General features: G+C 49.0%; 1 protein-coding gene across 7 annotated transcripts; it reads left to right on the top strand.

Moving 5' to 3' along the window:
- On the top strand, window positions 1,350-26,465 carry MYCBPAP (MYCBP associated protein). Of its 7 annotated transcripts, none has more exons than XM_018064880.1 (20): window positions 1,350-1,478; window positions 12,762-12,889; window positions 13,461-13,620; window positions 13,729-13,832; window positions 14,564-14,750; window positions 14,990-15,105; window positions 15,606-15,756; window positions 16,586-16,701; window positions 16,791-16,906; window positions 17,380-17,491; window positions 19,715-19,904; window positions 20,272-20,459; window positions 21,531-21,677; window positions 22,176-22,601; window positions 22,956-23,077; window positions 23,805-23,920; window positions 24,122-24,157; window positions 24,368-24,516; window positions 24,696-24,866; window positions 26,291-26,465. In XM_018064880.1, the coding sequence occupies exons 1-20, from the start codon at window positions 1,436-1,438 to the stop codon at window positions 26,390-26,392; spliced, it is 2,880 nt and encodes a 959-aa protein (XP_017920369.1). In that variant the 5' UTR covers window positions 1,350-1,435; the 3' UTR covers window positions 26,393-26,465. The 7 variants fall into 7 exon arrangements, with proteins under 7 accessions (XP_017920369.1, XP_017920368.1, XP_017920371.1 ...); XM_018064879.1 differs by having other exon boundaries at window positions 24,693-24,866; XM_018064882.1 differs by lacking the exon at window positions 24,122-24,157.

Below are 26,719 nucleotides of genomic sequence, written 5' to 3'. Positions count from 1 at the left end.
ACAGTCCCCAGCTGGGAGTATCATGAACATTTAGTAAATGTTCATAAAGTAAACTGAACTGGGGACTCCCTGGACGTTGGAAGAAGGTTGGTGCCTAGGCCTCAGAGAACCAGAGAGGAGGAGCTGCCCATGGAGGATGTGTCAATCATAAGCAGAGGAAAGGTCTAGAGGGGCATGGAGAAGAAGTCATGCCCCTGGGATAGTCCCAGTAATGAAAAACACATAGGGAGCCCAGGGACTGATCCATTGACCTGGCATTCTTCCTAGCTCTTCCTCTGCTGGGGCAGACTGCAGCAAAGCTCAGAAATGTCCGAAGAGGCTTAGCCTTGGGAGAACCAGGTTTGAATTGTGCTTCTGGTTGGTTCAGTGATTTTATGTTCTCTTCTTCGGTGGATCTCAGTTTTTCCATCTGTAAAATGGGTACAGAGATCATCTCCCCACAACCCCAGAATGATTTTGAGAGTTGACTGAGACATCCCTACAGTTTATGGAGGGTACTGTGTAGGGCAGTTTAAATGCATACTGTCAGTTAATCCTTACAGTGACCCTGTATAGGAGGTATTATGACCACCATCTTACTTGAGAAAACTATGGCTCACAGAGGTCAAGAGACTGGCCTAAGATCACACAGCTAATAAACAAGAAGAGCTAAGACTGGAATCCAGTTCTGTCTTGCTCTAGGCCCCTTCATTATTCCACAGTTTCTGAGCCACTGCTATCTGCTAAACTTTGAGTTAGGATGGGGACAAAGGACAAGCCAGCCCCACTCTCACTGCGTTTATATTCTTAGACAGCGGCCAACCACTTAAACACAATAATTCCAGAATGCATTAGGGAAAAAATATATACTGGGTACATTTATAAAACTGAGACAATAGAAAGGGCTACTTTAAATTGGGAGTAGGGGTGGGTCAAAGGCAGCATCTCCAGGCACAGAAACAGTGTGAGAAAGCCCCAAGTCCTCAAATCTGCGTAAAACTTGACTTGTCTGGTAAGTAGTGGGTGGGGAAGGCCACCAGGCGCAAGTTAGAAGACAGGCAGGGGCCACTGGACTACTGAAGTCCACGAGAAGCCATCGGGGGTTTTCAGCACGGAGCGAAAGGGTCATCGATCCCGCTGCGATAGTGCGGCGGGGCCGAGAGACAGCGGGAGCGCGGAGGGAGCCGGGCTGCAGGCGGCGGTGGGCGTCTGGAGGGGCAGCGGGAAAGGGCTGCGGGAAACGGCAGCGGGAGAGGGCGGGGAGGGGCGTGGTGTGGTTACTTATTGCCTCCTCCGTTTCTTCCCCCGCCCCCTCCCCACCCTCCCTCCCGGCCTGGCTCCGCCCCGCCCGTCTGGCTAGTGACGTCTCAGCGCTCGCCGGCGCCGCCTGTGACGTCACGGTCCTGGTTGGGGGCACACAGGAGCTGGCCGGCGGCTGGCGTATAGGTTCGGCACCATGAAAAAGGTGGCTTCCAAGCAGTCTCCGCCCAAGCTGTTCGGTGGGTGAGCGCCCTCGTGCGGGGCGCTGGTTGCTATGGACGCCCCGGCTGCTGCCGGCGGGCGGGTGGGCGCCCGCAGGGTCGCGGGGGCTGCCGTACAGCCTTATTTTTCCCGGTCCCCGCGGCTCTGAGCCACGCTCTCCGCCGTCCGGGCGGCACCATGAAGTCTTTAAAGAAGGAGTCCCGCCTTAGAATACCTACAAACAGATTCTTGGAGGCCTCAGAGAGCGTGAAAGGTTGGCGCTGGCTGCCTTGGGAGCTCAGGAAAGCCCTTACAGGGGCAAGGGTTCTTGGGATTCACGACACGGGGCCTGGAGGATGGGGGTGACCCCAGGATGGAGGTAACGATCATGCCGGAAGGGGGTACGGGGACGGCGTGCCCCATACCTTTGATGGGGCCCTGGGGATGGTGTACAAGGCAGAGAACCTCAGGGAAGGGAGATACAGGGCACAGGGCCTTGAAGATGGGGACAAAGGAAGCAGGCTACTGACAGACGTCTCAGGGATCAGTTGTCCGGGAGATGACCTTGGGAAGGAAGACATTGAAGACTTAGAACAGTATCTTAGGTTGGGACGTAGAAGGTGGAGACCTTTGCCTTGGTGGGGTGCAGAAGATCCAGGAAAGAGTTTAAGAGTAGAAGGGCCAGGACATGGGGTCCTTGGGAAAAGAAACTCAGGACAGAATGCAAGAAACCTGTTAAGATGGTGAAACCAATAACCTTCGTGGAATTCTCTGGGAGGTGTCACCTAAGAGCCTTACTGGAAACCAGAAGAAATGCTTAACTTTGCCAGTTTTGTTTTTGACCACCTTTCCCACCATGTGGCCTTTCTAGCCACATGTTTAAACCCCTGTTCCGCTTGTTTATGGAGAAGGAAATGGCAACCCACTGAAGTATTCTTGCCTGGAAAATCCCATGGGCAGAGGAGCCTGGAAGGCTACAGTCCATGGGGTTGCAAGTCGGACTTAGAGACTAAACCAACCGCTTGTTTACCCTGAAGACGTCACTGGACATGCCTGCTTCCTGGCCTCTGTGCTTCCTCTGGTTGCAAGTGGGAGGACCCCTGGGTGCCTTGATAGCAGGCTGACTGCCATGGGCATGTTCCCATGTACAACCCGCTTCCTCTTCAGTCTTTTTTTGCTGTTTGCATTTATCCAGGGTCTGCTGGGTGTGGGCACTGTGCTGCACAACAAGACTATTGGTAGTAACTGCGGGACCCCAGTCCTCAGGAAACCGAGGTGGAGAAACCAGTCAAGTATAAAGGTTATAATATGAGTGCCCATAGGTATTAAGGGGGATCAGAGCACCTGACCCAGGCCTTGTTGTTCAGTTGCTCAGTCATTTCTGACTCTTTGCGACCCCATGGACTGCAACATTCCAGGCTTCCCATCCTTCACTATCTCCTGGCGTTTGTTCAAACTCATGTCCATTGAGTTGGTGATGCCATCCAAGCATCTCAACTTATGTTGCCCTCTTTTCCTCCTGCCCTCTCAGTCTTTCCCAGCATCAGGGTCTTTTCCAGTGAGTTAGCTTTTCGCATCAGGTGGCTAAAGTAGTGGAGTTTCAGCTTCAGCATTAGTCCTTCCAGTGAATATTCAAGGTTGATTTCCTTTAGGATTGACTGATTTGATCTCCTTGTAGTCCAAGGGACTCTCAAGTCTTCAAGTCAGTCACTGTTTCCATTTTTTCCCCATCTATTTGCCATGAAGTGATGGGACCAGATGCCATGATCTTAGTTTTTTGAATGTTCAGTTTTAAGCCAGCTCTTTCACTCCCCTCTTTCACCTTCATCAAGAGGCTCTTTAGTTCATCTTCACTTGCTGCCATTAGGGTGGTATCATCTATGTATCTGAGGTTCTTGATATTTCTCCTCACAATCTTGATTCCAGCTTTATCCAGCCCAGCATTTCACACGATATACTCTGCATGTAAGAATTAGAGGGGAAAGTTTTCTGAAAAAGATGATTTTTATCTTGACAATTGCTAGTCATAAATCATGATATACAAGGTCAGTGTGAAGAGGGGGCAGGCCTGGAGTCAGTAGGATTCCCTGGGAGGCCTGGAAAGAATGGCTTTCTTTAATGCTTTTTTATAGTATAGAAGTCCACTCTAGGCTACACTGAGATGCTCTTTCATAATAGCACGTTTTAACAGGAGAGAAAGAGAAAAATAACTGGTCTTCTTTCCCAAGGGCAGTCAAGGGCTTTCCTAGTTACTGCCTCCTGCTTACCTAGTTTCTGGAGATCATATCAGATTTGAACTTTCTACTGTAAACAAATCAAGGACAGATTTTGTTCACTGCATATTTATTTTTAGTAAGAGGAAATTTTGTTTGTTGAACAGCGTTTTAGCCTACTGTATATCCCAAGGAACTATACTCAATATTTTATAATATGTTATAAGGGAAAAGAATCTGAAAAAAATAGATTATATATATGGGTGTGTGTGTGCATATAACAGAACACTATGTTGTACACCTGAAACTAACACCACATTGTAAATCAACTATATTTCAATAAAAAAATTTAATTAAGTCAGAAACATAATTAAAAAAAAATAGACCTTCATTTCAGTTCAATTCAGTCACTCAGTCGTGTCGACTCTTTGCGTGCGACCCCATGAATTGCAGCACGCCAGGCCTCCCTGTCCATCACCAACTCCCAGAGTTCACCCAGACTCACGTCCATTGAGTCGGTGATGCTATCCAGCCATCTCATCCTCTGTTGTCCCCTTCTCCTCCTGCCCCCAATCCCTCCCAGCATCAGAGTCTTTTCCAATGAATCAACTCTTCGCATGAGGTGGCCAAAGTATTGGAGTTTCAGCTTTAGCATCAGTCCTTCCAAAGAACACCCAGGACTAATCTCCTTCAGGATGGACTGGTTGGATCTCCTTGCAGTCCAAGGGACTCTCAAGAGTCTTCTCCAAAACCACAGTTCAAAAGCATCAATTCTTTGGCACTCAACTTTCTTCACAGTCCAATTTTCATATCCATACATGACCACTGGAAAACCATAGCCTTGACTAGAAGGACCTTTGTTGGCAAAGTAATGTCTCTGCTTTCGAATATGCTCTCTAGGTTGGTCATAACTTTTCTTCCAAGGAGTAAGCGTCTTTTAATTTCATGGCTGCAGTCACCATCTGCAGTGATTTTGGAGCCCCCCAAAATAAAGTCTGACACTTTCCACTGTTTCCCCATCTATTTCCCATGAAGTGATAGGACCAGATGCCATGATCTTAGTTTTCTGAATGTGGAGCTTTGAGCCAGCTTTTTCACGCTCCTCTTTCACTTTCATCAAGAGGCTTTTTAGTTCCTCTTCACTTTCTGCCATAAGGGTGGTGTCATCTGCATATCTGAGGTTATTGGTATTTCTCCCAGCAATATTGATTCCAGCTTGTGCTTCCAGCCCAGCGTTTCTCATGATGTACTCAGTTCAGCTCAGTTCAGCTCAGTTCAGTCGCTCAGTCGTGTCCGACTCTTTGCAACCCCATGAATCGCAGCACGCCAGGCCTCGCTGTTCATCACCATCTCCCGGAGTTCACTCAGACTCACGTCCATCGAGTCCATGATGCCATCCGGTCATCTCATCCTCGGTCGTCCCCTTCTCCTCCTGCCCCCAATCCCTCCCAGCATCAGAGTCTTTTCCAATGAGTCAACTCTTCGCATGAGGTGGCCAAAGTACTGGAGTTTCAGCTTTAGCATCATTCCCTCCAAAGAAATCCCAGGGTTGATCTCCTTCAGAATGGACTGGTTGGATCTCCTTGCAGTCCAAGGGACTGTCAAGAGTCTTCTCCAACATCACAGTTCAAAAGCATCAATTCTTCGGCACTCAGCCTTCTTCACAGTCCAACTCTCACATCCATACATGACCACAGGAAAAACCATAGCCTTGACTAGACGGACCTTAGTTGGCAAAGTAATGTCTCTGCTTTTGAATATACTATCTAGGTTGGTCATAACTTTTCTTCCAAGGAGTAAGCGTCTTTTAATTTCATGGCTGCAGTCACCATCTGCAGTGATTTTGGAGCCCAAAAAAATAAAGTCTGACACTGTTTCCACTGTTTCCCCATCTATTTCCCATGAAGTGATAGGACCGGATGCCATGATCTTCGTTTTCTGAATGTTGAGCTTTAAGCCAACATTTTCGCTCTCCTCTTTCACTTTCATCAAGAGGCTTTTTAGCTCCTCTTCATTTTCTGCCATGAGGGTGGTGTCATCTGCATATCTGAGGTTATTGATATTTCTCCCGGCAATCTTGATTCCAGCTTGTGTTTCTTTCAGCCCAGCGTTTCTCATGATATACTCTGCATATAAGTTAAATAAGCAGGGTGACAATATACAGCCTTGACGTACTCCTTTTCCTGTTTGGAACCAGTCTGTTGTTCTATGTCCAGTTCTAACTGTTGCTTCCTGACCTGCATACAGGTTTCTCAAGAGGCAGGTCAGGTGGTCTGGTATTCCCATCTCTTTCAGAATTTTCCACAGTTTATTGTGATCCACACAGTCAAAGGCTTTGGCATAGTCAATAAAGCAGAAATAGATGTTTTTCTGGAACTCTCTTGGTTTTTCAATGATCCAGCAGATGTTGGCAATTTGATCTCTGGTTCCTCTGCCTTTTCTAAAACCAGCTTGAACATCAGGGAGTTCACGGTTCACGTATTGCTGAAGCCTGGCTTGGAGAATTTTGAGCATTACTTTACTAGCGTGTGAGATGAGTGCAATTGTGCGGTAGTTTGAGCATTCTTTGGCATTGCCTTTCTTTGGAATTGGAATTAAAACTGAGCTTTTCCAGTCCTGTGGCCACTGCTGAGTTTTCCAAATTTGCTGGCATACTGAGTGCAGCACTTTCACAGCATCATCTTTCAGGATTTGAAACAACTCAACTGGAATTCCATCACCTCCACTAGCTTTGTTCATAATGATGCTTTCTAAGGCCCACTTGACCACTTTCCAAGATGTCTGGCTCTAGATTAGTGATCACATCATCATGATTATCTGGGTCGTGAAGATCTTTTTTATACAGTTCTTCCGTGTATTCTTGCCACCTCTTATTAATATCTTCTGCTTCTGTTAGGTCCATACCATTTCTGTCCTTTATCGAGCCCATCTTTGCATGAAATGTTCCCTTGGTATCTCTAATTTTCTTGAAGAGATCTCTAGTCTTTCCCATTCTGTTGTTTTCCTCTATTTCTTTGCATTGATCGCTGAAGAAGGCTTTCTTATCTCTTCTTGCTATTCTTTGGAACTCTGCATTCAGATGCTTATATCTTTCCTTTTCTCGTTTGCTTTTCGCCTCTCTTCTTTTCACAGCTATTTTTAAGCAGGGTGACAATATACAGCCTTGATGTACTCCTTTCCCTATTTGGAGCCAGTCTGTTGTTCCATGTCCAGTTCTAACTGTTGCTTCCTGACCTGCATATAGGTTTCTCAAGAGGCAGGTCAGGTGGTCTGGTATTCCCATCTCTTTCAGAATTTTCCACAGTTTATTGTGATCCACACAGTCAAAGGCTTTGGCATAGTCAATAAAGCAGAAATAGATGTTTTTCTGGAACTCTCTTGCTTTTTCAGTGATCCAGCGGATGTTGGCAATTTGATCTCTGGTTCCTCTGCCTTTTCTAAAACCAGCTTGAACATCTGAAAGTTCACGGTTCACGTATTGCTGAAGCCTGGCTTGGAGAATTTTGAGCATTACTTTACTAGCAGTAAATTACAGTAGAGTGCAATTGTGTGGTAGTTTGAGCATTCTTTGGCATTTCCTTTCTCTGGGATTGGAATGGAAACTGACCTTTTCCAGTCCTGTGGCCAGACCTTGATTTAAGAATATGCATTAAGGTGAGGAAAGAAAAAAGGCATGTAAGGTAACTTTTCCCTTCTAAATACCTGAGGAAAAGCCTCTAATGTAGTTGGGCCATACTCCCTCCTACCCCTTCCAATATAATAAAGTTAATCACCAACTGTAATCTTTTGTTATGTTTCTCCACAATCTGAATTATAGCAAAAAGGCAAGCAAAACCTGTTTAGGGACCTGAGCCCTTTGACTTCTAGGTTTCTTCTTGCTCTTGTTGCTAAGAAACTGGGAAATCTCCCAGACTCCCAGATGCCTCTCCACCATCAATTAAAGCTCAGCCTTGGTATGGATAGCCCCTCGGTTCCTCCAGTGCAACTGTGGGGTCAGAATTTCCCAAAGACCTGAATCAACACTAATAAAGAATAGCATTTAGATGAAACAGGAAGCAGAAAGACTAAGAGCCCAGGTTTCTTTTCCCTCCATAGCTCCCTCCTTCCCCTCTCCCAACCTTGTACCTCCTACACACCTGAGAACCTTGCTTCCCGCTGCCTGGGCTAGCTCAGCTGAGGTGTCACCTGACTTCCCTGTACAAGGGGGCTGGTCTCTAATCCTCTCACAGCTATCAGGACATGGGTGAAGTGCCCGCTGTGTGTCTTATCAGGAGCCCCCATTCAGCTTGGGTTTCTGGGCCAAAGAACTGGAACTAGCTGGGCCTCCACAGGTTCAGTAGGAGACATGCTTCAACCCCGTGGAAACCGCGGTTCAGGTGCTGGCATGACCCCCACAGGACTGCCCTTCCTGCCTGTCTGCCCCAGCTTGTCTCTGCCTCTCCTGTCTTCCTGGCCTACCCTCGCCGAATGAGTCTCTGAAGTGCCGCTCTCATCAACTCGCTCTCCTGAAACAAACCTCCTCCTTGCCGACAGAGAACGATCAGATGCTCCAGACTTAGTTTACAGAGGTGCTGCCTTGGTTTCCCTTTCATCCCCAATGTCACCCGCAGGCCTTCCGTGTCACCGCGCCTCACATATGCCACGCTCAGCCCACCTCTGCCTTTGCTCTGGTCATGATCTCCCCCGAAATACTTCTGCTGCTCTGCCTATGCAAAGGCTTCTGAACCTTCAGGGTCTAACTTAACCTGTGAAGCTGCCTCTGACCCCTGTAGCTGCTCTTCCGAAACTTTCCTTAGAGTCCTAACTTTACCATCTACAGCCACCTGTTCCTTCTTTGCTGTGGAACTGAAGCTATTGTTTGTCTCACTAATTTAGGTTCTCATGTTGTGATTGGTATGTGTGTGTGTCTGCTGGTGCTTTCAGTTTCTCAAGAGAAGGAGCCATATCTTCACCTTTTAATACCATCTTCTCTGTAATTTATAGTACATAGAAGGTACTTGCTATACATGCATATTCTCTAGGGTGAATTGAAGTTTAAAATGTATACATGTAAATGTGTATTTCTATGAATATTAACTAGAACACACCATTCCCTGACTGTCTGCAATAGCACAGCATACACTCTACTTCAGAAACCTTTAGCAATGTTGAAAGTTTATAAATCGGTACATGGTAATTATATACCCATCAGTAAAAAAAAAATGCTTACTCCTTGGAAGGAAAGTTATGACCAATCTAGACAGCATATTAAAAAGCAGAGACATTACTTTGTCAACAAAGGTCCATCTAGTCAAGCCTATGGTTTTTCCAGTGTATGGATGTGAGAGTTGGAATATAAAGAAAGTTGAGCGCTGAAGAACTGATGCTTTTGAACTGTGGTGTTGCAGAAGACTCTTGAGAGTCCTTTGGACTGCAAGGAGATCCAGCCAGTCCATCCTAAAGGAGATCAGTCCTGGGTGTTTATTGGAAGGAGTGATATTGGAGGTGAAACTCCAATACTTTGGCCACCTGATATGAAGAGCTGACTCATTTGAAAAGACCCTGATGCTTGGAAAGATTGAGGGCAGGAGGAGAAGGGGACGACAGAGGATGAGATGGCTGGATGGCATCACCGACTTGATGGACATGGGTTTGGGTGGACTCCGGGAGTTGGTGATGGACAGGGAGGCCTGGCGTGCTGTGGTTCATGGGGTCGCAAAGAGTTTGACATGACTGAGCAACTGAATTGAACTGAACAGTAAAAAAAAAAACACCTATCTGGAGATGCTTAATCTCCTGAGAAGATGGAGAACCAGCCAGAGTGATAGAGGAAGCAAATTTTCTGGAGAATATAAATAATACCAAAATATCTATAAAAGCAGGTCTTCAGCTGGTACCAATTCTCTTGGGCTGTCACCACCTTTGGTACTTTGGGTAGAAGGGAGAGGTGAAGGAGAGACGGCACACCCCAGGCCTTCCTTCTGCAGAGGTGGAAGGAGCTCCCCATCTGCTGGGGGCGGGACCAGAACCTGTGGCCAAGCCACTCGGCCCCTTGTATGTCTGTGTGTGCAGGTCCATGTGGCTTGGCTGGTGGGTGCTCCTGAGTTTCTACTGACCCCGTTGCTGCAGAGATGGACTCTGGCCAATGTGCAAAGTTCAGAGTTATTAATATATTTCAATTGATTCTGGCTTGGGTTTTTATGGCCACTGAGTATGTGGGCATTTTCTAAAAAGTAGTTTGATGATGGTAACCAAAACACCTACCTTGATGTTTTAATGACACTGCTTCTTAAAAATTAGAATACCATGAGAAACAATGCACAAAACCAAGTTGTGTTTTAAAGTCCTTAAAGGCAGTGCTTTAGGTTTTTCTCTTGATTGTAGGGTCTTATTTCAAAACTTTCTGAACCAGAGGGCAACACACAAGAGGATACCAGCCAGAAAAAAGAGATGCATTTGACTGTTAAGCCACCTCTGTAGAAGGAAGGCAGGGAGTGTGTCCTCACTGGGGAGTAACTTGCTTCTGTGCCATGCACCCTCAGTCCTATGCCCTGGCGCATGAGAGATACAGGTTCAGATCTCTCCACATTCTTCCTGGGCCATGAACTGTATCCTAATCACTTCACCTCTGCAGTAGCCTCCTAAGTGATCTTGTGCTCATCCTTGTACCCACTAATCCACTCCTTGCCGTCCTGTGGCCCACAAGGTACAAACTGAAGCCCTTCACGTGGCTCACTAAGTTCTTCGTGATATGGCTGCTACTGTTCTGTCCCAGTACTGCTTCCTACTTCCCGCCTCCCTGCACTCTAGCTATTTGAAAACACACGCTTTGAGTTTCAGATGTGTGCTCTATCCTTTCTTGCCCCTAGGCCTCGTCATGCTGCGCTCTTTGGAATTCCTATCCTCCACTTCCCTTCCCTTGCCTCTCATCATCCTTCAGCTCTCAGTTAATTACCTCCTTAGGAAGCCCTCCATGACCACTCCACACACTGGACTGAGGCCCCCAGATGCTCCCACAGTCACCCAAGTTGAGTGTGTTTCACAGTCTTGCCTCCCATAGGGATGTGCTCTTTGAAGCTTAAGACTTTGCCTTATATCCCCAAAGCCTAGCACAGTGGCCAGCATATCAGTTCAGTTCAGTCACTCAGTCGTGTCTGACTCTGCGACCCCATGGACTGTAGCACACCAGGCCTCACTGTCCATCACCAACTCCCGGAGCCTACTCAAACTCATGTCCATCGCGTCGGTGATGCCATGTAACCATCTCATCCTCTGTTGTCCCCTTCTCCTCCCGCCTTCAAACTTTCCTAGCATCTGGGTCTTTTCAAATGAGTCGGTTCTTCACATCAGGTGGCCAAAATATTGGAGCTTTAGTTTCAGCATCAGTCTTTCCAGTGAATATTCAGGACTGATTTCCTTTAGGACTGAATGGTTGGATCTCCTTGCAGTCCAAGGGACTCTCAAGAGTCTTCTCCAGCACCACAGTTCAAAAACATCAATTCTTTGGCGCTCAGCTTTCTTTATAGTCCAGCTCTCACATCCATACATGACGACTGGAAAAACCATAGCTTTGACTAGATGGACCTTTGTTGGTAAAGCAATGTCTCTGCTTTTTAATATGCTGTCTAGGTTGGTCATAGCTTTTCTTCCAAGGAGCAAGTGTCTTTTAATCACTCAGATGCAGTCAACATCTGCAGTGATTTTGGAGCCCCCCCAAAATAAAGAAAGCCAAGAGGCTTTCCAATAAAACTAGAAATAAAACTGTTTCCATTGTTTCCCCATCTATTTGCCATGAAGTGATGGGACCGGATGCATGATCTTAGATTTCTGAATGTTGAGTTTTCAGTCAACTTTTTTACTTTCCTCTTTTGCTTTCATCAAGAAGTGTTTAGTTCTTCTTCGCTTTCTGCCATAAGGGTGGTGTCATCTGCGTATCTGTGGTTATTGATATTTCTCCTAGAAATCTTGATTCCAGTTTGTGCTTCAGCCTGGCATTTCATATGATGTACTCTGCATATAAGTTAAATAAGCAGGGTGACAATATACAGGCTTGATGTACTCCTTTCCCTATTTGGAACCAGTCTGTTGTTCCATGTCCAGTTCTAACTGTTGCTTCTTGACCTGCATACAGATTTCTCAGGAGAAGATGTTTAAACAGTATTTATTAAATGGAAGAATGTGATGTGAATGGCCAGTGGTGAATGTTCTGCTTTTCCCAGAGCATCCAAATTTTTATCAGTGTCTTAGGAAACCTAGTGCCTTCACCCAGAAGAATGGACAGTACCATCACTGCGGGGAGGAGACTGAGAAAATGTCTAGTTGTCCCAGAGCACTGCATCAGAGTCACCTAGGGAGTCAGGAGCCAGGAAGCTGTATTTGTAAAACTTCCCAAGAGATTCTGAGGCAGACATTTAACTAACGTTTGGGAGCCACTTATTTAGTTCAAGTTTCCTCTTTTTACAAAAGAAAACTGAGACCAAATGTACTCAAGGCTGTCCAGCTATAAGTAGTACAGCCTAGAGTGAAAGAACTTCTGATCTCAGTTTCAGCTACAAAGCCTCAGCCACCGTTTGGGGGATGGGCGTGGACCTACAAAAGAGAACTCCCGTCACCCCAGCGCTCCCGTCACCCAGCACTCCCGTCACCCCGTCACCCCGTCACCCCAGCGCTCCCGTCACCCCAGCGCTCCCGTCACCCAGCGCTCCCGTCACCCCAGCGCTCCCGTCACCCAGCACTCCCGTCACCCCGTCACCCCAGCACTCCCGTCACCCAGCACTCCCATCACCCCGTCACCCCCCGTCACCCACCCCCCACCCGCCTCCCGTCACCCCAGCACTCCCGTCACCCCAGCGCTCCCGTCACCCCAGCACTCCCCCGTCACCCCCCCCTCCCCAGCACTCCCGTCACCCAGCACTCCGTCACCCCAGCACTCCCGTCACCCCAGCACTCGCTCCCGTCACCCCAGCGCTCCCGTCACCCCAGCACCCCAGCGCTCCCGTCACAAAGTGCTACCCGGGCCACCTTGGCAGCCTCTGCTGTCCATCCAGGTGTCCAGCTTTGGCCGCCCTCCCCACCATGGAGTAAAAAAATATCTATTTTTAAACACTTGTATTATCTGCTCCTCTTCAGAAAAGAAGCGGGCAAAGGTACCTGAACAGCCCACACCCCCAATTCAGGAAGAACCTGAGCCTGTTAGCAATGTGCTACAAGGAGATGACATTCTTGCCTTAGCCATTAAGAAGGAAGACTTGAGGAAGGTAAGGATGAGGTCCAGGGATCCTTTGCGGCAGGAACCTCTCCTTGCCACCTGGGTGGTCTAGAACATCAACCATGTCCATTGCCTATCCCCTGCCTCCCTACTCAGAGGGAATGTCTGATTCCATGCAAGAATCCATCAGACACGAATCTGTTCACTTTTGCATCCAACAGAATTTACTATGTCCTGTTAACATTCCTAAGATTCGTACAGAACCACAGAGAAATGAAAGTATGAAGTAACGTGCTTCCCATAAAGGCGCGTGAGGCCATCCGCCTTTCACAGAAGGGAAAATGAGTTACAGATACGGAGAACCCCCTCCTTCTCCTGGGAAAGTGAGCCACTTCTCACCTGAACCATCTGGAGGCATGAGATGTTTTTATTTTTTCCCCAGGATGTTAATAAGTCTCATAGCTGTTACAAAGGCATTTCCTCAACAGAACATGTGGACAGATCTAGAGAAACAAATTTGTCTGCCTTCAGGAATTCCACCAAGAATTAGGATAGAGGAGAAGGGTGGCTTTTTCCCTCCTTTTGATCTCATGTGAAATCTCTGTCTCATTTCTTTTTAGCAACATCTTCCTCGCCTTATTGAAACAGAAGATAAACATGTAATTACCCAGAGATATATCATCCGTAAACCCAAACCCAAGGATCATAGGAGGAAGGTCTCACACTTAGTAGCACATCCTGCTACTCCAGATGCGGCCACAAAGCCCCTGGACTACTCTGGTGTGCACTGGCATCAAAGTTCATGAGTCATCCTGGAGAGAATGTGGGGCCCTGTCGGAGCACCAGCTGGCTATAGCTTGCCTTCCTGCCTCTTCTTTTTGCTTCCAGGACCAGGTGACATCTTCCATGGCAGTGACCAGATCCTGCCCCACCACATCCTGGGGAGTCTCCAGGACTTTAAGAGAATTGCAATTGCTCGAGGGAACACCCAGGTTGGTTTGTACAGAGCCGCCGGAGGGAGAGAAATCACTGAGGTCATGGCAGTCTTACCACCTGGCAGAGTCCAGCAGGACTGGGGTTGCAGAATTTGAGGTGATAAGTGACCCTTCCTCCCAAACAGTGAAGCCTACGTAAGCTAGCTTCAGCAGAAGTCAGGAATTCACTATAAGGAGACAAGAGCCTGGAGGAACCCAAAGGCAGCGTATGTCTGCCTCTCATCAGACTGAGCCCACCCCCTCCGCCACCGCTGTCTGCACCCCAGCTTTATTTCCCCTCCTCCGTCCGCATGGTGGAGGAAGGTGGCTCCCCACAGCTCCCAGGGCCACACGGAGAGACTGTCTGTCTTCCCAGCTTTCTCATCGTGCAGCACTTCTCTCTCTCAGTTCCTTTAGTTTCCTGGTTCCAGGCAGAGAATCTCTCAGGTGTTAAAAGGCCTGGGGTCCAATAAAAATGGTGCCGTCATGCAGCAGGTGCGGGTGTCAACCACAGCTGGGAGGAGGACAGACACAGGAAAGGACGTTGACCAGTCTTCCCGTTCTGGGTGGGAGGGGACTGACAGCACCCCTGGTGCTGTGATTTGCTTTCTGTCACTTGCTGCCTTGTGGTCCTGGAGAGGAGGGACTCGGCAGAAAGGGAGGACAGCAGGGATTTAGGCCTGGAGAAGTCTGCTCAGCCCCGCTGCCACACCTTCCCTGGCCCTCCACACTCACATTGTTCTTTTCAGCTGGCTGAGCTGATACACACCCCACCCTGTCTGATGACCCTCATCTCAACTGAAGAAGAGCCAAAGCAGGAAGCCCCAAAAGAAGAGAAGGCACATCCTCCCTGGGTCCCGCCTGTGCAGCACAACTTTCTGAAAAACTGGCAGCGCAACATAGCCCTTCGGAAGAAGCAGCAGGAAGCTCTCAGTGGTGAGCAGAGTGGACAGGACGCCTGCTTGGCCTCACCTAGCACTGAGGCTCTGCTGCTGTGTTTTTCTCCCCCTTCACCCGCAGAGCCTGGATTCAGGCTTATGCTGAGTCCTCCCAACTGCTTCCTGTACTTAGTGGGTCATGAAATCAGCCCAGTGACTGGAGCTAATCAGTTCAGAGAGCTCAGGCCCCTACTTGTTTGGATTTGGTGGTGGGATTGCATTCTTGGTTCTCTTTAGAACGGCTGAAGAAGCCAGTCAGCGAGCTGCTGATGCACACAGGGGAGGCGTACAGACAGATCCAGGAGGAACGGGAGCTCCTTGATCGAATGCTGGCAACACGGTCTGATGGGAAGGTAAGAACAGTGCACCCTGTGGGAGGGGTCTGGACAGCTGGGGACAAAAAAAATCTATCCAGTACAAAGCTTTGTTAAACCCTCAAGGTTATTACTGGTTCTATTACTTGTCATTCAGGGACTGGCCAGATAAATAATTTGGCCTGTGGTGGTCACCGTTAGTTTGAGGAGAAAGATATCACAGGTACTACGTTATTAGAATAGTCTTTGTTGTGGTTTTGTCTCCTAAAACCTGAGGCTCCAGCTTTCAGTCGCCCCAGGGCATCATGATGTGCTCTGGTATCTCAGTGCCTGGACCAACTTGCCCTCTCTGGGGCCAGGTCAACATATAACACGGCAGCCTGCAAATAAGAAAGTTGTGCTTCTTCTCTGTTCTCAGGGCAGCCTGAATCCCCCAGAGGGAGCAACTGTAGCCTGTAGAGCTCTTGTCTTCCCAGGCCTCCCACCTACCTCTCTCAAATGCGCTCAGATAGTCTGACTCATCTGTCCTCTATTGACAGGGCTGCAAATTGGCCAGTGGGTTCTGGAGTCAACTGGAATACATGGGAGACGAAATGACGGGTCTGGTAATGACAAAGACAAAAACTCAGCATGGCCTCGTGGAGCCAGTCACTCAGATCAAGAAGCCCTGGTCCATCCAGGCAGAGATGGGTGAGGAATGGGATGTAAAGGAGACTGGCCTTGGGGGTAAGAGATCAGGGTTCTGGTGTGGTGGTCCAGTCCCCTGCAGTAAGACCATGGGAGCAGTGGTGGGAGGGGCCCAGCTCTAGGGCATCACTGTCCTTAACTGCTCTGAGCCTCCTCTGCTGAGCACCCGGAACGTGGCCGGTCTGAGCTGAGACGTGCTGTGAGTGTAAACTACACACTGGGTTTTGAAGATTAGTTTGGACAAATAGATTTTATTAATAGTTTTCATATTGATTACATGTTGAAATGATAATATTTTTAATATACTGGGTTAATATATTACTGTTTCTTTTTACCTGGTTAAATGTGGCATCTTGAAAATTTTGATTACATATTCATGGCTTGCATTTGTTGTTTGCATCATATTTTTAATGGTCAGCACTGCTTTAAAGGCTGCCAGCCCACCTGGGTTCAGGTCCCAGCTGTGTTGAATTTGTGAACACCAGTGAGTTATTTAACCTCTCTGGTCCTCAGCTTCCCATTCATGGGGTTGTGAGAGGGTTAAATGAGACATGGTGTGTATTAAGAGGTTCTGACTCATTGTTAAACACAATAAAAGGTAGCTGCTATTGTTATTTTTATTATAATCCAAAAAATTGACGGTCTGGAAGCTGGTTTTGCCGGAGTCCTGTGAAGGGCTGCTGAGGCAGTAGGTGTGGGGCCTGGAGGAGGAAGCTGTGTTTTCAGCTCTCCCAGCAACGGTGCTGGGATGGGTACTCTCAGAGCCCTTGAACATGGGTAGGCAGGGGGCATGGCAGCAGCCTGTGCTTAGGGTTCTTGGACCCTGCTCTAGGGTTGCCAGCCCAGAAGGATGCGTGGTACCGCTACACCTGGGATCGGAGCCTGTTTCTGGCCTGTCGACGCAAGGAGCTGCAGAGCATCATGGCAGAGCTGAATTTTAGCCAGCAGGTTGGTAAGGCCTCTGTGCCTCGTCTGAAGCCCCTTGGGATGGGGCCTGTCTTCAGTCAAATAACATTTCCTTTCTCCGTCTCTCTGAGGATATTGATGGCCTGGAGGTGGTGGGCAAAGGGCGGCCTTTCTCCACTGTTACGGTAGAAGACTATTCAGTGTTTGAAAGGAGCTTGGAGAGCTCCTCTGAAGACACAGTGCACTTGTGAGTTGGGCCCTGGGCCTGAGGGAGAGCAGTTGGAGAGTGTGGCTTCCCCAGCACCTGCAAGTATCCTAAGGCAGGCTTCCCTCCTGGAACCTGAGTGCCTCCACCCCAGCCTCTTGCTCATGGCTGTCACCCCCTCCTCCAGCCCATTCGAAGGAACGCCTGTGCTTACTGTACTACCGCCATCTCCTCTCTTCCAGCAACCAACTCCTAAGGGGGTTTTCCTAGACATTCCTTTGCTCATAAATGGGGCCCCTCCAGACTCCCCTAATGCTGTGTGCCTCTGCGTGAAGAGTCTCTTCTTATGTCCAAGAACCTGCCATTGCAGAAATGGAGCAGGATGGAGCTGATGATGCTCCACTGGAGGGCAGAGCCGGGCACATCTCCACATTTTCTGGCAGCCATCTCCATGGGCTCCATGTGGCAAGACTGGGGCAGGCTTAGGAAAAATACATCATTGGATTGTCTTACAGAGACTTATTGGCCAATTACCCTGATGTGGTTCCTATGCCTGTTCTTGGCCCTTCTCTGCTGTTCTGTGGGAAGCCAGCCTGCTGGATCCGAGGCAGTAATTCAGAGGACAAGGTAAAACTGCCTTCACCCTCACCCACCTGCTGGAAGGGCCTCCCTCGTGAGGCAGTCTCAAGGTGACTGTGGCAGTCACAAGAGCCTGAATATTCTCCTATTTGCATTTTTATCTGATCTCGCCTTCAGCATATGTTTGAAAATGTTAACAGCAACATTAACTTGAGCCAGAATAAAGTCACAAGTCTGAAAAGAGAATGTCACAAGCCACCCAGTTTGTACCTAGTCCCCAAGCATGTAAATCAGCAAACCTCAAACAGGAATGGCTTTGTCATTGTTTATTGTTCAGTCCCTAAGTTGTGTGCGACCCCATGGACTGCGGCACTCCAGGCTTCCCTGCCCTTCACTATCTCCACGAGTTTGGTCAGATTCATGTCCGTTGAGTCCGTGATGCTATAACTATCTCATCCTTTACCGCCCCCTTCTCCTTCACCTTCAGTCTTTCCCAGCCTCAGGGTCTTTTCCAGTGAGTCAGCTCTTTGCATCAAGTGGCCAAAGTATTGGAGCTTCAGCTTCAACATCAGTCCTTCTAATGAATTTCAGGGTTGATTTCCTTCAGGATTGACTGGTTGGATGCCCTTGTAGTCCAAGGGACTCTCAAGAATCTTCTCCAGCACCACAGTTTGAAAGCATCAATTCTTTGATGCTCAACCTTCTTTATGGTCCAACTCTCACATCCATACATGACTACTGTAAAAACAATACTGTAAAAACCATAGATTTGACTAGACAGACCTTTGTCAGCAAAGTGATGTCTCTGCTTTTTAATACACTGTCTAGTTTTATCATAGCTTTTCTTCCAAGGAGCAAGTGTCTTAATTTCATGGCTGCAGTCACTGTCCACAGTGATTTTGAAGCCCAAGAAAATAAAATTTGTCAGTTTCCATTTTTCCCCCTTCTATTTGCCATGAAGTGATGGAAACAGATGCCATGATCTCAAAGTTTTTTGAATGCTGAGTTTTAAGCCAGCTTTTTCACTCTTCTCTTTCACCCTCATCAAGAGGCTCTTCAGTTCCTCTTCTGTTTCTGCCATTAGAGTGGTATCTGCATATCTGAGGTTGTTGATATTTCTCCCAGGAATCTTGATTCCAGCTTGTGAGTCATCCAGCCCAGCATTTCACATGGTGTACTCCGCATAGAAATTAAATAAGCAGGGTGACAATATATAGCCTTACCATACTCTTTTCACAATTTGGAACCAGTCTGGACTTCCCAGGTGGCACTAGTGGTAAAGAACCCACCTGCCAATACAGGAGACATAAGAGACCTGGGTTCAACCCCTGGGTTGGGAAGATCCTCTGGAGAAGGAAATGGCAACCCACTCCAGTATTCTTGCCTGGAAAATCCAGGGACAGAGGAATCTAGCAAACTACAGCCCATCAGGTCCCACAGAGTTGTACACAACTAACGTGACTTAACATGCACTATTGTTCCATGTTCATTTCTAAATGTTGCTTCTTCACCTGCATACAGGTTTCTCAAGAGACAGGTAAGGTGGTCTGATATTCCCATCTCTTTAAGAATTTTCCATAGTTTGTTGTGATCCACACAAAGGCTTTTGCATAGTCAAAGAGGCAGAAGTAGATGTTTTTCTGGAATTCCCTTACTTTCTCTGTGATCCCAAGAATGTTAGCAATTTGATCTGTGGTTCCTCTGCCTTTTCTAAACCCAACTTGTACATTTGAAAATTCTCATACTGCTGAAGCCTAGCTTGAAGGATTTTGAGCATTATCTTGCTAGCATGTGAAATGAGTGCACTTGTACACTAATTTGAACATTCTTTGGCATTGCCTTTCTTTGGGATTGGAATAAAAACACATTTTCCAGTCCCATGGCCACTGCTGAATTTTTCCAAATTTGTTGGCATATCGAGTACAGCATTTTAGCAGCATCATCTTTTAGGATTTGAAATAGCTCATCTGGAATTCCATCACCTCCACAGTGTAGTTCATAGTAATATTTCCTAAGGCCCACTTAAACTATTCTTCAGATGTTAAGGAGTAGAGATGTTCATCAGATATAAAATCTGTTTTATCTCCTCTTCTTACTGTTGATGGCAGAGACAGCCACTTTTGGTGTATGATGCCTATGTGTTTGAGAGTGGCCAGGCCCTGGAAGCCCAGGGCAGGAGACTTCCAGTGCCAAACCCAGGAAAGTCCTGACAAACCGGGCTGAGTTGTTCACCCTAGGCCAGGATATCTCTCAGACCTCCTCTCTCCCCAGAGGCATGTTGGAATTGCTGTCCGCTTGACCTTTGAAACTCTAGAAGGGGAGAAAACATCTTCGGAACTGACTGTGGTCAATAATGGCACAGTGGCCGTTTGGTACGACTGGCGGCGGCGGTCACAGTGGGACTCTTTCCAAGACCTGAAGAGGAATAGGATGCAGAGGTTTTACTTCAACAATCGGGAAGGTACCTGGGGGAAGCTGCCCACTCAGCCCTCCTACAGCCCAAGTCTCACTCATGCCCAGGCCCTGCAAGCATGAGCCCCTCTTCCCACCTGTCCATCCCATGTCTTCCATGAAGTGTGCCATCTCCTGTTCCCATCAGCTGGGGGAATGGTAGAGCACCTGAGAACGCGCGAGTGAGCCACCAGGGGCAGAAACAGTTGCCCATATACGCAGGCCTGAGGCTAGAGACCCACATCCCAAGAACGCCCTCAGTTCTTCACAAGCCGGGACAGTCGGTCACCCTAACCAAGGCTTAGTTAACTTTCTACACACAGGCCTGGGGCTCAGCGGTTCCCACCTGGTGAAAAACCTGTCTCTGTCCCTCTCAGGTGTAATTCTGCCTGGAAAAACTAAAAACTTTACCTTTTTCTTCAAATCTTTGAATGCTGGGATCTTCAGGGAGTGTTGGGAATTTGGAACCCACCCTACCCTATTAGGAGGTGCTCTCCTGCAAGTCAACCTCCATGCAGTCTCCTTGGCCCAGGACATTTTTCGGGATGAGAGGAAGTTATTAGAGGTAAGGGACGCCAGATCTTAGCCCCTGTGGACACTCCATAGGTTAACATAGTGTTCTTCCTGGCACTGCCTGCAGGGATCTTGTTACTTCCAGCCCTAGAGGTGAACTTTTAAAAAACAGATACTCTTATAAAACAAAACCACTGCTTGGGGGTTTGTGATGTAAAACATGGGGTTTGTGATGTAAAACATAGGTGAGCAGGCAAGAGAAGGGGCAGCTTTGAGCTCTACTGTGCATGGCCCTACTTCATTAGAAAGAAATGAGACTGACCCTTAAAATGCAGACTGAGTGGAAGTACTTGCGTAAGTGTAGACACTGTTGTCTGGTACTATCCAGTGGAGGTGCATTTAACTTGCAAGACTTCAAAACCAGACAAAACCAGACAGAACGCTAACTAGTGAGCTGGGCACCAGGAGGGAGTGTGAGGGGGGAAGTGGGAATGTGCTGGCCCATCAAGCTTGCAGCCTGGCCATCTGGTGCTGCTCTCTGTGGGATTCTGCAGAAAGATGTGCTTTTTTTAAAATTCATTGTGGCCCCCAAACACAAGCCAGCTACTTCAGCTGGGTTCAACCCCTCATGAACAAAGGTGATTTTGACAAATGTAACGTCTGCTTTACTGCTGACTATCAGGCCAGCCTCTCTGACGAGATGCCCCTCCACTATTTTCTGTAACAATGACCACGTGGCTAAGTCATGCTCTCAACAAGGTGGTCCCTGAGCCTTGCCCTTCCTCCTTATCTGGGGGAAATGCTGACTGTGTGGCCTCTTGGCCCCGTGAAGGAACAACTTTTCTGGGTCTGTCCCTTCCTCTGGATCCTTTCAGCCTCTTTCAGGGAACAAGGATCTTTGGGGAGAACTGGGGGGGTTGAGTCTGTTAACAGGAGAGTACATGTATGTGTGTACGAGTAGAGAGAGAGAGACAGACAGACAGACAGACAGACAGACTGACAGACAATGGCAAGAACTCTGTCGACAGGAAGGCAGACAGTTCTGGGGCTCTGCCTCCCCTTGAGGATGCAACATGGGTTTTGAAAGCCTGAGCTGCTGCTTATGCCATGTCCCTTTCCCCAGAGCAAGCTGGCTTCCCATGAAGCAGTCACCATCGTAGAGAACATGCTGCAGGAGCTTCTGAGGGGGATCCTGACCCCCGAGCGTGCACAGTCACCTGTGGATGCCTCTGTCACTGAGGAGGACTTGTTCCACCATAGGAATCCTCAGGTACAGGCCCAGCGCTGGCCCCTGCCCATGTTTGTGCTTGCCCTGGGAGAAAGTAATAGCAAACCCTTTGTGTGCCAGGATCTATTCTGAGAAACTTGAGTAACTCTGTTTCTCCACAGCAGCCCTATGAGATGGGTACTTTTTCTATCTTCATTTTACATGGAAGAAACTGAGGCCCAGGGAGGTTAAGTAATTTGCCCAAGATAACTTAGCTACTATAAGTGAATGCTAGGTGATAACAGAGCTTCAAAATCTTCTTATTCAAACTCAATCTTCCTTGGAAGCCCAAATGTGTAAGAAGCCTTAAGTTGGAGGTGCTCAGGTTGAAAGGGGAGTGAGGAGCCCTGTGAGCCCAGCAGCTCCTGCCAGCTTCCTCCTGCCTCCTCCATCAGCGCTCCTCGAGGGAACCGGAAGCTACAGCAGGCTGGCACAGGCTCCGGGTGCCTCATGTCGCAGCCTCCCCCCGCCCCAACAAGCCTCCCTTTGCCTCTGCTGCAGCTGCATTACCAGCACCAGGTGGTGCAACATCTGCACAGTCTGTGGCGCCAGTACATGATGCTGCCCCTCAAGGCTGAGGAGGCCAGGCCCGGCGAGGAGGGGCACCTCAGCCCCAGGGCCCAGGCTGCTGCAACCCCGTCAGCCTACTCGGAGGAGACCTCAGTGAAGATCGAGTCTTCTGCACACCTTAAGAGCCCAACGTTAGACCCTCAACTGCCCCGGCAGGAGACTGAGGCCCTCAAGGACTCCCAGGATCATGTTGGGTCTCAGAAGACTGGGCTAGGGGTCAGGCATTCTCAGCGGAAGAGCATCATGGAGGAGATCCTAGTGGAGGGGAGCCCGGATCCGGAGAGCATCAGGAGCCCCTGGGAACTGGATGGCCTTCCCCTGCCAGAGTGGAATCTCTGCCTGGAAGACTTCAGAAAGGTGCCTCCCAGCCCTGGCACAGCCAGGTGCCCATGCTTCTGCAGCCCCTTCCATCCCCATGGGCAGAGAAACAACCTTCTGAGGACCCAGATAAAGCAATCTCTCGGTCATCTCTTTATCTTGGGTGCCTCGGCCACTGTGGTGCAAGAGGAGATCCTTCTCTGACCCTTGGAAAGGGGTTCATGGGGTACAGATTTCCAAGGGAGGGCGCAGACTCCCACAGAAGGCACCCAGGCAGACTCTCCATGGCTGCATCCCCTCCTGGCCCCCCGCCCTCACTACCCCACACCTGTTGGTAGAAGATGCGGGAACCCTTGGTATCCTTGGTTGCCCATGGTACCTCTGACCTGCCAGGCAGTGATGGCACTCCCTGAGGAGAACCAGAGAGAAGACGCCCTAATCAGGCTCAACAAAGCAGCCCTGGAGCTGTGCCAGGAACCGCGGCCGTTGCACCCTGACTTCCTGTACCAGATGTGGTAGGTACCCCCACCAGGAAAACTGCGTCCATGCCTGCCCCTTGCGGCATCTGGCCAGGGGTTCTGGGCAGGCAGTCCCAGGACTTTAGGGGGCTGAGCTGAAAAATTCTGCAGACCCTTTATGCTCTGGCAGCTGCCACAGCATCCCTTACAGCTGCTTTCCCTGTGCCGGCCACCCTCTGGGAAGGAGTCATATCAGAGTAAGCACCTTGATGTTCTCCCCTCTTCTTTCCTTGTTTCTTCTCGATGAGCAGATAAGTGACCAGGTAAAATAGCAGAGGACAGTGAGAAGAGGGGCTGTTCCATGAAAAGCCTCAGTTCGTTGCCAGCCTTCCCATCGCCTGTTTAGAACTTGCTTGGATAGGCTTGGGGGCCTTCTGTAAGGCCCTCAGAACACATTTCCAGGAGCTTCATCCTGCGAATCTTATGCAGGTCTAGCCCCTCCAGTGGGAATGGATCCAAGCTGGAGTGGGAATGGTTTCAAGCTGGAATTAATTCAAGACTGACCTAACCTTATCCCCAGGCCACTTTTTCTTGGCTGCCACCAAGGAAAGCCCGATCCCTATCCCAGCTATTGCACAGGGGCCAGTGAAGATGCTGGCTGGACAGAGGCATTTTTCCATAGCAGTTCCTGGTACCAGTGTCTTAGAAGAGAAGGACCAAGCCTCTACAGATTCAAGGGCAAATGAGTGGTGATGGCTTTTTTCCAATATGTCTTGCTGTCTAGTTTGCAGCTGTGGCGAGATCTGATTGACAGCCTGGTAAGCCATTCCCTGTGGCTGAGGGCTCTGCTGGGCCTGCCTGAGAAGGAGACCATCTACCTGGACATGCCAGAAGAGCAAGGTCAGACACTGTGCACCTCTGCGTAGTCTTTCCCATCCCTCTGCCCAGGCGGCAGTGGTGCCTTAGCCATTTGTGTGCTTCTGGTGGAACCTCTGTGAGGTTGGTCCATGGCGTAGGCCTCCTGCTTTTTATCTGCTGCCAGCAGTTGGGACCTAGAAGCAACATTAACAATCACCTTAGTGCAGCCCCCATGTTTTACAGGTGGAGTCCCAGAGAGGCGAGATGACTTGCCATCCTGTACGTGGTAGAATGGTGGAGTTGGGACTAGAGCCTGGGCCCCTCCCCCGTGCCCTACAGTCATGCACTTGACCCAGGGCCTTGCTCCCGTTGGTGGGGATTCTCTCAAACAGCTTGAACACGGCTGTCCCAGGGCCCTTTGCTCTCCCAGCTCCTGCCTGTGGGGTCAGCTAGGCCACAGGCTATTTGTCTTCCATTCACTTCCCTTAGATCGAAAATCACCTCCTGTCACAGAAGTGAAGGTGACTTCCGGGAAAGTGGGAAAGGAGGACCGGAAAGGGGCATCCCAGGAAAAGAAGCAGTTTGGAATCAGAGACAAAGAAGATAAAAAAGGAGCCAAGCTGTCACCTGGGAAAGAGGCATGTGGCACATGTTCTGGGCCTGGGGTTGGGGCTGGGGAAGGGCTAGGAGGGGCTGCGGAAAGTGGGCGGTCACTCCAGCGTAATGCCCCTGCTCCCCTCAGAGCTGCTCTTGAAAAGGTCCCGGACCTCCCTTAGGAGCTACTGAAGGCTGGGCGTGCCTGTGTCTCTCCAAGCAGGACCGTTTAAACAGCAAGAAGCATAAAACAAAGGATGACAAGAAGCCGGCAAAATCTTTAAGTCGGGATAGGCTTTCCTTGGACGAGCCTGCCCCTGACAGCATCATCCCATCTCAGGAACCCATAGATCCCCTGGTCATGGAGAAATATACCCACAGGCTGCACACTGAGGTGAGGGAAAGAACCTGGCACTCAGCCCTCCCGTCACTCACACCTGCCCTACATACCGACCTCTGCTCCCTCACTCCCTGGCTCACTCTGTTTATCCCACAAACAATAAGTGCCTACTGCATCTGTGATGGAAGCAAAGCTGCCCTTGTGAAGGGCATTCTAGTATTCAAGACAGACCTCATGAATAAGTAACAAACGTGGCATGTTAGGTGATGAGCACTATGGGAAAAAGAGCAGCCAGGGCTAGGGGATAGGGATAGCCCAGGTGGGGGTAGGTGGGCCTCACTGGAAGGTGACACTGAACAGAGACTTGAAGAGAAGTGAGGAGTGGCCATGTGGATATGTAGGAGAATGGCGTGGGTAGAAGAGGGAGTGGGCCAAGAAGAAGCAGAGAGGGCAGAGAGTCCACCAAGAGAGAGACTCTTGGGTCATGTGGGGCTTTGCAGGCCACTGTGAGGATACACTGTTTTGAATAGAGGAATACGGTCCGATTCATGCTTTAGATCATTCTGGCTGCTCTTTGGAAATAGATGCTGGGGGCGCAGAGCAAAAGCCTTTCCCTTCTGTTGCTCCCTCTTCTTCTCCGTCTTTGGTGTGTCTTGAGAGATCTCTTCCTTGGGTGAGCACCACGTAGAGGGAATTCCCAGCAGCTGTAAGGGTTTTGAAACACTGGAGAGAACTTATCATAAAGCATGTTCTTAAGCAGTAGGTCCTTAGGGATTCACCTAGATGTTGTGTTCTGTTCTTTTTGTCACTGTTGTTGGTTTTGGAAGGGAGATCCACAAAGCCACGTAAGATATGTCAAGGAGTCTAATGGCAATGCTTTGTCTTCTTCTGGTATGGACAGCTGAGTAACTGGGATTGCATTGTGCATTTGATCACATTTAATCCAAAGCTCCATTTGCTTCTGATAACATCACTGAGATTTGTGAAGGTCCATGGGGTCTAGAAAGAAATCATAGGGCTCTGAGGACCCATGGAGTAGACTCTTACTTAGCTCTTTGGAATTAAGAATCAACTTACTGAGGCTTATATGGTACAGCCTCACTAGAGGGTACAGCCTTGGAGACATTTCAGTACATGGATCTGTGATCTTACTGGAAGGAAGGTTGGTCTCCAGGTGGCCAGGGTAGAATTGGGCCACCCGGAGGGACTAAATGGGCACTGCTCCCTGGGCCTCCCTGGAGTCGCCCCTTTAACCTTATGTCCCCATATGTCCAAGGGGCAGTACAGGATTCCACCCCAGACTGTTTAAAAAAACAAAACTATTTGCAAAAACAAAAGTTGTACAGAAACTTCAGTTTTATCTCTACAACTTTAGTTCTCTCCCCTCTTCAGCTGTCGCTCAGGGTGGGGACACTCCCCTGTGCAGGTGCTTTCCATAGAGCAAGCCTTTGCCTATGATGTTCACCCCATCGTTCCAGGTCTATGGGCTGCTGGATGCCCTGGTGACCGACCTGCTGGCCCTGGCTGATGAACTCAACCCCCAAAAGAATGCTGAGGAGCCTTTGCGTCTCGGCACCTGACCCACATGCCTGAGTTGCCTCCCGGGAAACTGCTTAACAAATCAATAAAGAACCTTACGTTCCTACCACCTCCCTTATGCCTCTGTGTCTTGAATTAAGGTCTTGATGAAGTCAGCTCATGGTCCTCCTGTGTCCCGCCTGCCCTCAGATCCCCTCCTCAGTTCCTGGAGCCATCCAGCAGGAGGGGGGAAGGGGAGGTGCGGGAGGAGCGGTGGAAGAGCAAGTGGGCAGCAGGACAAGGAGTGAAGCGAGGTGACAGCACAGAGAGCATCACCGCTTGTGGCCCCTGCCTCTGACCTTCTTTGGCTCACACTTTTGGGAGTGTGC

Source organism: Capra hircus, chromosome 19 (assembly GCF_001704415.2).
Source record: "Capra hircus breed San Clemente chromosome 19, ASM170441v1, whole genome shotgun sequence".
Classification (NCBI taxonomy): domain Eukaryota; kingdom Metazoa; phylum Chordata; class Mammalia; order Artiodactyla; family Bovidae; genus Capra; species Capra hircus.
Note: the sequence above shows the minus strand (reverse complement) of the source record. Positions and strands in the feature narration are given on the sequence as shown.

Excerpts from the sequence above, each read along its gene's own strand:
- MYCBPAP (XM_018064879.1), top strand. The coding sequence starts at position 1,436 with ATGAAAAAGGTGGCTTCCAAGCAGTCTCCGCCCAAGCTGTTCG. Across the intron at positions 19,905-20,271 it reads TTACTTCAACAATCGGGAAG|GTGTAATTCTGCCTGGAAAA; the intron begins GTACCTGGGGGA and ends TGTCCCTCTCAG. Across the intron at positions 23,078-23,804 it reads GACTTCCTGTACCAGATGTG|TTTGCAGCTGTGGCGAGATC; the intron begins GTAGGTACCCCC and ends CTTGCTGTCTAG.